Raw genomic sequence first — 15,037 nt, forward strand, 5'->3', positions numbered from 1 at the left:
ACATGCCCTCACTAACATAGACCATGACCGTCTGCTACAGTGTTGATTTTAGGAAAACCCACACGCACTTCCCTGCCAGTTTATTTGTGTTCCGCTACAATGATTAATTTCTAACATGTTGTGGTCATGATACAAGCAGAAACACTTGTTTATCCCTAGTCTGTTTGACTATACATTCCACATTGTTTCACGTTCATCCCACATTAAACAATACAGTTACAAGAAAGTTTGTGAACCCTTCTGGATTACCTGCATAAATGGCTCCCAAAATAACGTCCATCCAAGAAATAACAACAGAGAGAACACAGAGTGATTTAACAAAGGACACACAAAAGTGTGTGCTTCTACACGTGTTTATCGAACACATCGGTGAACCATAAACAGCTTAGGTTGGAAAGAATATGTGAGCCTTTAGGATCTGCCAAAGTGGGTAATTCACTTTGTCCCAAAGAGTTAAATGACATTCAGGTTTGGGTCAGCGGTGCCCTGTCATATAAACAACCCACAAAGTTTGTTCACCAACTTTAGTCTGCTCCTCAAAACAGAGATCTGTTGATGTGGAATAAGGCCCGGTCAAAAGAAATGTTGGAAAACCTCAGGAGAAGAGTTTTTGAGGCTTGTATGGTTACAAAAGGATTTCCAAAGACTTGTGCCTCCGTCAGTCCACATTCAGACCGTTATTGAACAAATGGAAGAAAGTCAGTGCCACTGCTAAAAGCAAATCTACAATAGAATAACTTTCGCTGAATAAAATTTGAAACTTTAGAACAGCCAGAAGTCAGAGTCCTGACCTCAACCAAACTGAAATGCTGTGGCACCAGCTGAAGCAAGACGCACATGGATCATGTCCCAAGATTGTCAAGGAACTGAATCTGTTCTATAAGGATGAGTGGTCCAAAACACCTCTTAGCTGCTTTGGAGGACTGATCAGCACCTACAGAAAACATTTGAGGTTATTGGTTGACCTAGTTCCACCACGCCAAAAAAATCCACTGGTAATGTAATATATGACACTGGGATTGGATGTTGAGGGAAATATTACATTATTTGGAAGAACAAGGACGCATGGTGAAAGGGCTGGCTGCCAGAATTCCACTGCATGAGTTTACACCCCCCCACCCCGCTGTGTCATCGTGTTTCAAGTCCCCTGCCTCCCAAACAAAAGCACTCCTCTCCTGGTCATGCCCATGGTCACTGAGAGAGGCCCCACTTAACGCACTCCTCGCAGGTCACGTCCCAAGGGGGGAGACCTCAGCAAGAGCTCCAAGTGCCCCCAGTCGTAAAAGCAAGTGAAGGAATTCACAGGGCATTCTTGGCAGCCTCTCGGCTTCTCTCTCTAGGGACACTTCTCATATTGAAGTTTGGCCAGAGTTATTTGTACTGGTGACAGAGGAAAACGGCCAAATCTGGCTGAATGCATGTCCTGACCCGAGCCTTTCGTCCTCTCCCCTTGATATGAGGGAGGTTTCCTTTAGCCCTGTACCTGCTCTTCACTGTCCTCGTTCCCAAATGGGGGAAACATTCAAGGGGTGCCAGAAAATAAAAATGAGGGCTGAAGAGTGTGAGCAAGGGGTCTCTGAGGTACCGGAGTACATTTGTTTTTGACAACGATGTCTATGTCAAAAGCCTCCCTCTCAGTATTTCTTTGTGCCTCCCTCAATACACCCACATAAAGGTCAAAAACTGTTGCCAGCCTAAAAACCAATGCATTCATTTTTGTTCACCAACCTGCCATCCATTCCTGTATGGCTTGTGACCCCCCCCCCCCGGTAAGCTTAGTTCCATAACTCTGGCAGATATATTTCAATAAATCGTCTTTTGCAAGATGTTCACCCTCCCACTGACAGAAGCGACCTCACATATACCTCGCTGGGTAGTAACAGCACACATTCCAGACACTCCCTTTCAGTAAGACATGAAACAAGAAGTCTTTTAACTTACTCATCACGGTAACCATAGCACTCGCTTTCACAGTCCCCCCATCGTTGCTGGCCACACACTTGTACACGCCCTCGTCATCTTTCTTCACCCTCTCGATGGTCAGCACCGCGCCCTGCTTCAGGGTAATTCCTGAAAGGCGACGAGTGAAGCCACAGTTCAGACTTTACGGAGGCCATTGCCCGACATGGTTGAGGAATACAGGAGTGAGCGGGGGCCAGGAGTCTTTCCCGGTCATGTGACTTAACCAGGGAACCCTCTGGGACCCCTGACCACGAGTCATTTGCAGCGGGTCTTACCTGGACCTTCTACCAGTCGCACGTCGTCTTTGTACCAGGTGATGTTCGGTGGGGGCACTCCATGGGCGTGGCAGGTCATTGTCAGAGTACTGCTGCTGTTCAGGTTCGTATCGGTCAGGTTCTGACTCAGCCATGGCCGCCTCCTCTCTGTGCCAAATCACCAAAAAGCATGTCGGAATTAGACTCACACCCAACCTCATCTCTCCACCGGTTGTCACAGTCTGGAGGCTGCGTACCGAAACACATCCTTTCCCCAAAACACCACGCGATTACAGCTACGTTGTTGTCAGAGCTCGACAACACTTGTGTGACTCGACACTGACTCAGCAGCCACCACCCTGTTAGAGGCCTGTTAGATGTCCTCCCGGAACATTCCTCACCTTTGACAGTTAGCACACTCTTCACTACGATCCACTTGTGGTGAAGGTTTTGCGCCCAGCATTGGTAGCCGGCGGTGTTGTTCGTGGACACGTTGCTCAGGAACAGGGAGGTGGTGAGGGTGTAGCGGCTGAGCTTGAGGGTGGAGCTGATGGTGTGGTTCTGAGGGTCGTACCACTGGAGGTCCGTGTACAGGTAACGTGTTCCCCTGCAGGTCAGTGAGATGTTGTCTCCCGCGATGGCCGTCTGTGGCTCAATGGTCAGAGGCTGGATGTTATCTGGGGTGTGTGTGAGAGGGGAACAAACACACAAGGTCACTAGGGGGTCGTCGGCACCTATAATTGTCCAACATGTGAATTTGATTTGATTTTCTTTGTGCTCATGTCCCAGCGGGATCTGAGAAACCCCTGGAGAATGAATTCCTGGCCAGGGATCAGCCATTATTGATGGTGACCCCGGAGACACCAGGGTTAAGTGCCGTCCTCAAGAGCAGATCAACAGATGTATCCCCGTGTCGGCCCAGGGATTCAAGCTAACAACCTTTACTACTTGGCCAGAACTCTAACCACTTGACACCCTGCCCCCAGCAGGAATGGAAAAGAAAAAAAAGACATTCTTGTGACAAGCTATCTGTCTGCATATGCATTGATCAAGATTATACAAGACACGACTGAACACATTTTGCAGTAGACCTCTACTCTGCTTACTGAAGCTGCTCACTGAAGCCACTGACTGAAGCTGTGCTATTCTGGGACGGAACATTGCCGAAAACACCCAGCTGCACGTCGCCCTGCCAAGAATGTCAAATTTGCAGTTAATTCCTGTTTCATCACCGTTAATTGGAAGCATGTTGATGGTAAGCGGTTGGCTTACAGTGGCCCAATGGAAACCAGGTCCGGGACTAGGCCGCTGGGGAGCCAGATTGGGCTTGTTTGTCCAGAGAGCTGGAAAGCATTCTGTGTTCCGTAAGACAATGCAGCTGTTCTCACAATTCTACTGCCCTCTTTTTCCTTAGCATTCTAGGGTTCTCAGTGTTTCCTATCTTTGGAACGGTGTCACACCTGCAGTGTTTCTTCTGGGGAATTATCCTATTTTTATCTTAATCCTTACTGCTCTGACATCATCTGCCGTGTCTCTGAACACAACCCTAACCCATAACCCTGTTACCTCCATTCCCTAACCTATCATCAATCAGTTTCCATCAGCCCAGAAGGTTCTATTTTACATGTATTTATTTTCAAGCCTTGACCAGTGTTGTCCTCTGTTATTAAGCATCAGGACAAGATTTTCTCATTGTTTCATGAATACTTGGACCAGACAGAAAGCAGTTCGCAGAGCAGCCAGCTTGTAGAGGAAGAACCGGCCCACACATCAGAATTCGCCCAGAGCTGTTTTTTAAACCTGCGCTGTTAGATTGAACCATATGGCTCAGGAGATGTTGGATCCAGAAGCCTCGCCTGCTGCGCTTCAAATGAAGCCCCCCCCCCCCCGCCTGATCTCTTTACTCCACAAAACAAGCTGTGCATTCTCACACATGCCTCCCCATTCATTAGGGCACATATGTGTAAGTCATTGGTAAGGAAACATACTGTACAGTTACACAGTACGCCGTGCCCTTAAAAACAGAACAAACACCCCACGGCCTTCTGCCTGAAATCGTGTCTTACGTCGTGTGTAAAATCTTCAACTATGTGATTCCAGTCAGCTGAAACCTAACACCCTGCGCAGTGTCCGGCGACCCACTTACCGTCCACGAAGAATGGGATTGTGTACGAGCTTTTGCCCACTGTGTTCCCAGCAGTGCAGCTGTAGATTCCGGAGACGTTGGCCGCCCTCACCACCAGCGTGCTCACGGTCTACGGAGGACAGACAATACAAGCCATGGTCACATCTACAACACAGCCGGCAGATAGATGTGATCTCAACCTAAACAGTGGTCACATCTACAGCACAGCCGGCAGATAGATGTGATCTCAACCTAAACAGTGGTCACATCTACAGCACAGCCGGCAGATAGATGTGATCTCAACCTGACCAGTGGTCACATCTACAGCACAGCCAGCAGATAGATGTGATCTCAACGAGACCAGTTGGTGTATTATTAAAGGTTAATAAAAAGGAAACCTCACAGTCGGCATTAGATTATACCTCACAACGTGAGTCTTTTCAAAGACGCCCGGAACAGTCCCTATCAATGTACGGGTGATTTGTTTTGCCATTAGCAGGTGGGTCAGAGGTTTGCCTGAAGCCCAGCTTGTTTCATTCTCTCCGGCGGTTCACATTAATGGAAGGATACACCTGGACATTTAAAACCAGCCACGTCTCCCCCAGCAGAAGAGATCCACAGAAGGAGGGCTTGGCCCCCTCATGTCATTTCCTAAAGAGCATTTACAATGCCACACTCATTTTATCACTATTTGAGTGGAACCCATTTAATGGCTTAACTAGACATAATAAGAAGTGGGATTCGGGCAGGGGGCCAGATCGCGTGGGGTTCTGTTTTTTGTTCAGAGCAACATCTGTTTTCAGGGCAGCTACATTAAAGTGGCCTGACGCTGAGGCCGTATTGTCAGAGAGGTGTAAACTTCCTGGTTTTTCTAAAGGCCATTGTGGGGTCTGACCCTCAGAAAGTGCTTTGGTCATGAGACCACACTGTGTGTGAGGCTTTGTCACAGTCTCAATATGATTTCTCCCATTGGGTGCCGTGTAAAGGCGTTTAAAGGGTATGTTGTTAAAAGTGCTCCATTGTCATGTCAGCGCTCGGAGCAGTCCGTTTGGAGTTGTGCTTCGTAACCTGAGCCGGAAAACAGTTTGTTTTAACGAGTGAACTCCGTCCCCGAGCGGTGACCTGATCAGGATCACTCCCCGGTCCAGGGCCCATGCCCCCCCGCCCCCCGGTGCTGACCCATTCCAGGCGGACCCTCGCTCTACCAGAAGCCCCCTCAGGCTGACCTGGCAGCCCCGGGCCAACACCGCTCTCATTCACGGGGCACAGCGATTTATGTGGGCTGACAGAGAGGAATTCACTCCCAACAAATCCCTCTATTTTGAGCAGGGCCTTGTTATCACTGACCCCGGTCCTCATGCCGGCGTTTGGGCCACGAGGGCGTGTAAATAAGAAGTGCCTCCCCATTCATGTCAATCGGCCCTGGACTGATGTGTCTGAACACCATTAACATGATTCTGAATCCCATTGACCGCGCATGCTAAGTGCAGGAAAACCTTCATAAATCTCCCAAGGGGGAATGCCAGAGGAACACCCCATGAAATGGTTTACCAGACCAACATGTGTGTTTGGGTAATTACTAATTACCAGTATTTTCTTAACTGCAAGGTTTGCTTGTGCTGTTGAAAATGCTTATATATTCTGTCTGGATTTATGCCTCAGTTTTGAGCCAGTGGTTCGGACCAGCCACCTCCCAGTTACTCCTATTGATGTGGTTTTTGAGGAAAGCAGCTGGAGTCTGCTCTGAATCACACTGAGGGTGACTGGTTTCGGTAACAACCTCCCCAGGGATGCGCGCTATGACAGCTCCACCCCCGGTCCCTTGTAGCCCAGTTGGTAAAGCATGGTGCTTGCAACGGCAGGACTGTGGGTTCAATTCCCACTGGGGGGCCGGAACAAAAAGTTATGACTTGCAAATGTAAGCCGGTTTGGATAAATGCCTGCTGAGTTACTGAAATCACAGCACACTTGATTTTTTTTATTAAACTGCACGGATAATGTCAAAACGCATATCTTTTAGACTTTGGAACTAATAGTTGTGGGCCTGAACCAAACCATGACATTCAGCCGTGATGTAATGATATGTGAAAGAAAACGCTGACGGTAAAATATCGGTCAAACGTAGTTTTAACATTTCCATTGTTATATGATCAATCTGGTCCCAGGTTAGTCAGCAGTTAGGAGGAAACCTTTCAGGAGACAATCTGCTGTGGGCACACGCACACACACACACACATCCACACACACGCACACACACACACACATCCACACACACGCACACACACATACCCATCCACACACATACCCATCCACACACACACAATTAAGCTAAATGGCAGTATTGTGCTGTTTACGAGGACCTCCAGAAGCGCCCAGTTGTCTAACAGACAGATCCAGTGACATCAGAAGGAAGCGCTTCTCTCTGGCTGACAGCAGCGGAATCATTTGCAGATCTACTCTAATGGCTTGGAGGGCCGAGGACAGTCCGTAAATCCCGAACGTATGCGTTGAAATGCATGTCAGAGTCTATTAAATCCAGTGACATCAAAACAACAGCATTCACATACCTTGTTCTTCCCCTGCACCAGTTCAGGACGCTGTTCTATGCTCACAATCTCGTTGTGTGAGTAAGGACCTGTGTAGTTAACCTGCACTGGGATGGGCACAGTGTTGAAGGAACACCTGTAGGTAGAGGGAAACAAGTCATTACTCGACTAGACGAGACACCTGTATGTTGCTTAAAGTACAAAGTCAGTTTGTACAAAACTATCGCCAAAACGGGAGACTGTTGGAACAGAATGCAGCAGAAGCATCGCATCCCCTTCTGTCTTTATTAGTCAGAAATTAGTCAGGACCAGAAACATTTGTGGTGAGTGGTGATGATAACCCAAGAAGCCGGACAATGTGTTGCTCTGAAAGGGAAGGACTTAAGCCCTGTGAGGCTCTTTCAAACACAGCAGCTTTGTGTGGCCATTTAAGGTGCAGTGAGTTCAGTGGGCTTGTTAACTGGACAAAGCCACCGGTCAGCCCGCCCTCTCCTCTGGCCATCTGTGGGGAATGATCCCGCTGGAGAGGGGCGGGGCATTCAGGTCGTGCGTGTGGACACTACAGCGTGACAGGAAGGGCTGTCACCTTGAACAGGAAACACCCCCGGTCTCTGGCCAGAGGAGATAAGGCTGTTCCCCAGACCTCGGTCCACACAGGGCAGCTGATAACTTCTCACCCTGCTGCTAAAGACGCACCCCCCACCCCCTTCGTTTTCCCAAACCCACTTTTAGCCCCCAACTGCAATCTGAGACATTCTGCTTCCCCAACCACAAGGAGGCTAGTGATTTGTTATTCATACAGGCTCTGATCTTGAGATGGCTAATGGTCTGTTTGCAGTGACAGGTCCTTAAAGGGGAAGTGACCGGTCCTTAAAGGGGAAGTGTGAAATGATGTCAGGTCCCCCTTCTCCTCCAGAGCGGTTCCTGTGGTCGACATCAACGGTTTTCTATCCGCCACCGTTCCCATGGTGTCGCCACCAGTACACCAATACCTCACAACACTTTTGTCTTGAACTTACCAATGATTTTCCTGTCACCAACGACACACACCTGATCCTCATTTCATCATTACCGAGTGTGTATCTGTCCCCTCTGCTCCCCCAGTCCTTTTGAGTTATTGTTGAATGTTACCTGTGTTATGTGTTTGTACCAATTGAAAGCTTTTTCAGCTGTTTAGGGACTGTACTTGTGTTTATTTTTGTATATCTATGTAATAGATATTATTCTACTGTTGAAATCGTTTGTTTGGTGTTGACATTACCAAACTCTCCTTATCCTGCCCTGGCTCCTTATCCACACCACATCACCAAAACAAACATTTGACTCACTCCTCCTCCCACCAGCTTCTGTGCCGGAGCAATTCATCTGTCTGAAGCATCCCTCATTAACTGCAGAAAAGAAATATTTTCGGCGTTGAGAGTTTATGACCCACTGTTACCACTGCCAGAGCTGATTTTCCTCAGGGGCCACAGAAACAAGGCACTTTGACACAGCTTGACCTTCCATCATTATTTCTGTCGCAAATTTGGCAACAAGAAGTGGTGTTTTTTTTTTTACAAATAATTATGGATAATTAACAGAAGCACTTGTCAAAGTTAAAGTGCCTGAAGTGTAACATAATTCTGACGGCCCTTCCGTGTGAGCCATCCAGAGACATGGTGGGGGTGTGGGCCTTCCAGAGACATGGTGGGGGTGTGGGTCTTCCAGAGACATGGTGGGGGTGTGGGTTGGTGGGGGTGTGGGTCTTCCAGAGACATGGTGGGGGTGTGGGTCTTCCAGAGACATGGTGGGGGTGTGGGTCTTCCAGAGACATGGTGGGGGTGTGGGTCTTCCAGAGACATGGTGGGGGTGTGGGTCTTCCAGAGACATGGTGGGGGTGTGGGTCTTCCAGAGACATGGTGGGGGTGTGGGTCTTCCAGAGACATGGTGGGGGTGTGAGGTCTTCCAGAGACATGGTGGGGGTGTGAGGCCTTCCAGAGACATGGTGGGGGTGTGAGGCCTTCCAGAGACATGGTGGGGGTGTGGGCCTTCCAGAGACATGGTGGGGGTGTGAGGCCTTCCAGAGACATGGTGGGGGTGTGAGGCCTTCCAGAGACATGGTGGGGGTGTGAGGCCTTCCAGAGACATGGTGGGGGTGTGGGTCTTCCAGAGACATGGTGGGGGTGTGGGTCTTCCAGAGACATGGTGGGGGTGTGGGTTGGTGGGGGTGTGGGTCTTCCAGAGACATGTTTCTCTGGTGGTGTCGGCTCCACTAACCCGGCAGCAACAGTTCATGGTTTGCCAGATCTTATGACTCAGAACGGACCCCTGCTGTCATCGCCTGGGGTTCCGGCTCTTGGGGAATGTCCATGTTGTTTATGGCCGGTTCACTGGCAGGCCGACATTTGTGCCCAGTCACGGCGTACCCCAGCGAGTCTAGTAGTAACACTTTGCTTCTCCCGACCCACACCAACCCACACCACCATCACCGACCCACACCGACACACACCATCACCAACCCACACCACCATCACCAACCCACACCACCATCACCAACCCACACCACCATCACCGACACACACCATCACCAACCCACACCACCATCACCGACCCACACCGACACACACCATCACCAACCCACACCACAACAGACCAGAAATGAGAGGGCAATTCTCCAAGGCTGTGTTTCTTTGATGAATGTCTGCATTTGGGGCCAAATTAGACAGGTGCAGGTTTTAGGAGAAGGAGCCCCAGGCTAGCTCAGTGGTGCTGCACACAGATGATGTGTGTGTGTCTGTGAGAGGGAGTGTGTGTGTGTGTGTGTGTGTGTCTCTGTGTGTGTCTGTGAGAGTGAGTGTGTGTGTGTGTCTGTGAGCGTGAGTGTGTGTGAAAGAGATCTAGTTCCAAAAACCAATGTGGTAGTTGAGCTCAGTGTCCAAATCACCTAATCACTGGTCCAAAATAAGACCAGGATGCACACTGGCGAGGACAACATCACATCCATCCAGATGGACCATAGACAAATGTGTTCTAGTCCTTGCAGGTTGAGTTAAGGGGGTCATCAGTGTTTGATTGGGAGCAACTGTAGCTGGTATTTAAAAGGGCTGCTTTCCCAGTCATGGGGGAGAGAAGTGAGTTATTTCTTTGGCTGAGACTCTACTGGAGACACTGTTCCTCCTCCCCCTTTGGCACCATTTACTTTATTCTCCTTTCTTTGTTTGCTATGTTCTTCTCCACACAATACATACTTTCACCCAGTCATTCCACTCATCAACCCACTACATTAATGATATACTGACTATCACACCTCATTGGCTTACTCTTTTTTGGTTAATGGAGTTAATAAACTATTTGATTATTTTCTATTCAACATGTGGACTCCCATTTGGTTATGGTTTTTGAGTCGAGGATGTGACACATGACTCAAAAGAAAACGTATCTCACAGGTATCCAAGGATCTGAAGTGACCTCAGGATGAGACGGTAAATTCTAAAAGTGAACTTCCCTCTCTCTGTTAGTGGAGAATAGTGTTGGTGGTGACTCAGATATAATTTGTCTATTCTTAGGAAAAAATGATTTATTGCTTTGGTTGTTGGACCAAAGGGGCAGGAGAGAAATATTCTACATTGTGAAAATTGTATGAAGTGAACAAGAAGGGAGGTGCTCAGTAAAAAAGCCTTCATTTCCTTCACCCAACAGCCGGCTGTCTGAGTTTGGGGCCACATCCCATAATCAAACCATCACCACATAATACTTGATTGACTATCATGTCACTCAGTAAATCACTCTTAGAAAAACAGGTTTTTCTATAGTCAGAAGATTGTTTAAGTTCTATGCACACCCCCACTCTATGTGTTTTTCACTTTTCCACTGCTACGCTGATGACACACAGATTTATCTCAGCACCAAGTCTCTCACCAACCCACCTCTGGCCCATATTGAATCATGTCTCTCTGAAATAAAAAAATGGATGCATCACAACTTCCTCAAACTCAACAGTGAAAAAACAGAACTTCTTCTCATTGGCACCAAATCCGACCTTAGTAAAACTGGCACATTCTCTCTCACCATTGACAACACTGTAGTTTCTCCTTCCCCCTGTGCTCGCAACCTTGGGGTCATCCTTGACTCCACCCTCTGTTTCGAGCAACACATTAAACATACTGTCAAATCATCTTTCTTTCATCTTCGTAACATTGCAAAACTCAAATCCTCCCTCCCCCCACCTGCAGCTGAAACTCTGATTCATGCATTCATCTCCTCCCGTCTTGACTATTGTAACTCCCTCTTGTCCGGCATCAACTCCTCATACCTCCATAAGCTCCAAATGGTTCAAAACTCTGCTGCGAGGCTTCTTACTCATTCAAAGTCCTGGCAGCACATCACCCCCATCCTCTGTGAGCTTCACTGGCTCCCTGTCAAACAGCGCATTGAATACAAAATACTCCTCCTGACTTACAAAGCCCTCCACAAACTTGCTCCCCCCTACCTCTCGGACCTTCTTCAACACTATCAACCTTCACGCTCACTCCGCTCTTGTACAGCTGGCCACCTCATCATCCCCAGATCCAAGCTACGGAGCTTTGGTGATAGGGCATTTTCCAGGGTTGCTCCCCGGCTCTGGAACTCACTGCCACAATCCATCCTTGACTCTGACTCTCTTAACACCTTCCGACTACGCCTTAAGCCATTTCTGTTTAAACAAGCCTTCCCATAGCCCCTTTGTTGTTGTATATTTTATTTCTCAGTGTTCTTTGTTTTGCTTGTTTTTGTAAAGCGTCTTTGGGTCATTGAAAAGCGCTATATAAATCCCATGTATTATTATTATTATTATTATTAAATAAACAAACGGTCTGAGATGGTACCTAATCGCCACAACTGCCAAGCTACTCGTCGTCACGTCTACATCACCTTGTATGGTGAGAAACATTACACCTAGACTACAGTATCTACACCTTCTATGGGGTAATCTATTCATCCCTTGCCCATTCTTAGGCACACTGCGTTATGATTGTGTAACTAAGAGCCGTATTTGTTCTGACTCTGACCGTAAACGATAACGGGCTCCCATTCGGCTTACCTGGTTAAAGAAAAGGCAAGGGAAATTAGCATAAATGTAAAGACGCCGGCGGTGTCCAGGAGGAACAACGGCCATGCGACTCACCGTGCTGGGGTCGAGTCCGGGTCACACGGCCGCCACTGCCAAGTGACGTCCGGGGCGTTGACCCCGTAGGCCGTGCAGGTCAGCTGGTGCTGCTGAGAGAAGGCGTAGGGCAGTACGTCCGCCGAAGCCAGCTCCGCCTCCGAGATCACTGGTTTCACTGTGGGACACACACACACCGACACGCACCAACACACCCACACACACACACACACACGCAACCGTTACCCCGTACCCTCAGAGGCTGGGAGAGGACAGTCCGTAGGGTCAGAGGCCGTGGAAAAGGCGCCCACAGATGGCATTTGACTTTTAGCCTCAGGAGAGTGGAATGTAAAATATTGATGTGGTTGAATGGCCAGGAGACAACAGTTTCTTATTACATCAGTGGATGAAAATGTCCCAGAGTCCGGTCTTCTCTGCTCCGCCTAATGTGATCTATGACACAGGCAGTGAGTAACTGTGTGGTTTTGCACATTAGAGGTCACACTGAGTAAGTGACTGACCCACTTTCGTTTTGACTGTCTGACATACTGACAGGCAGACTAATGCTACCAAACAAGTCTTCTGCTGACCTTTAGATAATTCACCACCACCCGGTGCCTTTGTGGGGGTTTTGTATGTGTGTTTAAATGTGTCTTTAACAGTTAAAGTTTTTAACTGTCACAGGCACCTGTTGAAAAATTTGGCCCTAAACCAACCAGGAGGTCGAACTCTGCTGCCCAGGACAAACCAAGAGGAGGAACCCGAAATGCTGACGCTGCTCAAAATGCTGAGTCCCATAATTCAGGCCATTGCTTAATTTCCTCAGGATTGAGAGTGGTTTAAAGGGATCAGGGAGTGGATATGACAAAGATATAGCAAGGATATATATAGATCTCTACCTAGGACTACAAGAGTGTAGCTCAGATTTCTGTAGAGGCCTTTCTCCCTGTTGCCAAGGGCAATGGTGAAGACACCGGCATCAGTTTCCTTCATGTCCATAATGACGAGCCTGAAGTGTGACATCCTGTAGCAGGTGGAGTTGTTGTTAATGGGGACCCCGTCTTTATACCTGGGAACGAGATACAACGAAATGAGCTTGAGAAGTTCTTGTACTGACATGACAGTTGTGGTAATTAGGGTGTTAAACATGTAGCATAATCATAGGTAACTACTCCCATATCGACACAAAAACTGTCATTTAAAAGATACATGTAAACATCTTTCTAAAATGTATAAACAAACACAAGACATCGGCTATGTCTTACCATGTGATAATGTCTGGAGGTGGCAGTGCATCGGCTATGTCTTACCATGTGATAATGTCTGGAGGTGGCAGTGCATCGGCTATGTCTTACCATGTGATAATGTCTGGAGGTGGCAGTGCATCGGCTATGTCTTACCATGTGATAATGTCTGGAGGTGGCAATGCATCGGCTATGTCTTACCATGTGATAATGTCTGGAGGTGGCAGTGCATCAGCTATGTCTTACCATGTGATAATGTCTTGATGTGGCAGTGCATCGGCTATGTCTTACCATGTGATAATGTCTGGAGGTGGCAGTGCATCGGCTATGTCTTACCATGTGATAATGTCTGGAGGTGGCAGTGCATCGGCTATGTCTTACCATGTGATAATGTCTGGAGGTGGCAGTGCATCGGCTATGTCTTACCATGTGATAATGTCTGAAGGTGGCAGTGCATCGGCTATGTCTTACCATGTGATAATGTCTGGAGGTGGCAGTGCATCGGCTATGTCTTACCATGTGATAATGTCTGGAGGTGGCAGTGCATCGGCTATGTCTTACCATGTGATAATGTCTGGAGGTGGCAGTGCATCGGCTATGTCTAACCATGTGATAATGTCTGGAGGTGGCAGTGCATCGGCTATGTCTTACCATGTGATAATGTCTGGAGGTGGCAGTGCATCGGCTATGTCTAACCATGTGATAATGTCTGGAGGTGGCAGTGCATCGGCTATGTCTTACCATGTGATTATGTCTGGAGGTGGCAGTGCATTGACCTTGGGTTCAAGCATCAGACCCTTTTCACCCTCCATGAAAACCAGCCTACTGGTCTGTGAAGACTTGTAGGACACATTCAGGAATGGATTTTCTGAATTACACAGAAAAGAAAAGGTGAAACCATTAAAATGTACAGTTGTGCTCAGAAGTTGACATACACTTGGAGAATTGATAATATATGTAAACATTTTAAAGAAAACATGAGTGAGCAGGCTAAACAAATGTATTTCTTATGGGATTCATACTGAACTGTAGATTATAACAGAATGACACAATCATAAAACAAATATCGCTAAAAAGAAAAAATGTGTATGACCCCTGTTCAAAAGTTTGCATACCCTTAGTTCTTAATATTGTGTATTGACCCCTTTAGCATCAATGACAGTGTGGTTTGATGATATTAAGGTCAGGAGACTGTGATGGCCACTCCAGAACCTTCACCTTTTTCTGCTGTATCCACTGGAGGGTCAACTTGGCCTTGTGCTTAGGGTGATTGTCATGCGAGAAAGTCCAAGAGCGCCCCATGCGCAGCTTTCGAGCAGAAGAATGCAAATTGTCTGCCAATATTTTCTGATAACATGCACCATTCATCTGGCCATCAATCTTCACAAGATTCCCCATGCTTTTAGAGCTCACACACCCCCAAATCAGTGAGCCACCACCATGCTTCACAGTGGGGATGGTATTCTGTTCACTATAGGTCTTGTTGACCCCTCTCCAAACATAGCGCCATAAAGCCCTATCTTGGTCTTGTCACCCCAAATTACAGTGCGCCAGATGCTGTGAGGCATGTCAAGGTGTTGTTGGGCATATTGTAACCAGGCTTTTTTGTGGCATTGTCTGGCAACTCGACCATGCAGCTGATTTTTGTTCAATTATCGTCATTTTGTGCTTCTGGAAACAATCACACTGTCTTTTTCCAGATCAGCCTGTATTTCTCCTGAGGTTACCTGTGGGTTTTTCTTTGAATACCGAACAATTTTTCTGGCAGTTTTGGCTGAACTCTT

At 47.7% G+C, this 15,037-nt stretch overlaps 1 protein-coding gene across 1 annotated transcript in view; it reads right to left on the reverse strand.

Moving 5' to 3' along the window:
- The window catches only part of kdrl (kinase insert domain receptor like), a 62,970-nt gene that overhangs the window by 23,628 nt on the left and 24,305 nt on the right, over positions 1-15,037 (reverse strand). The window contains exons 8-15 of the mRNA XM_029119405.2: positions 13,995-14,121; positions 12,909-13,078; positions 12,031-12,187; positions 6,909-7,023; positions 4,363-4,471; positions 2,618-2,893; positions 2,238-2,384; positions 1,942-2,070 (exon numbers count right to left, since the gene is read on the reverse strand). Coding sequence (XP_028975238.2) covers positions 1,942-2,070; positions 2,238-2,384; positions 2,618-2,893; positions 4,363-4,471; positions 6,909-7,023; positions 12,031-12,187; positions 12,909-13,078; positions 13,995-14,121 — 1,230 coding nt within the window. The remainder of the gene's footprint in view (positions 1-1,941; positions 2,071-2,237; positions 2,385-2,617; positions 2,894-4,362; positions 4,472-6,908; positions 7,024-12,030; positions 12,188-12,908; positions 13,079-13,994; positions 14,122-15,037) is intronic.

The sequence above is a fragment of the Esox lucius genome, chromosome 4, assembly GCF_011004845.1.
Source record: "Esox lucius isolate fEsoLuc1 chromosome 4, fEsoLuc1.pri, whole genome shotgun sequence".
NCBI classification, from domain to species: domain Eukaryota; kingdom Metazoa; phylum Chordata; class Actinopteri; order Esociformes; family Esocidae; genus Esox; species Esox lucius.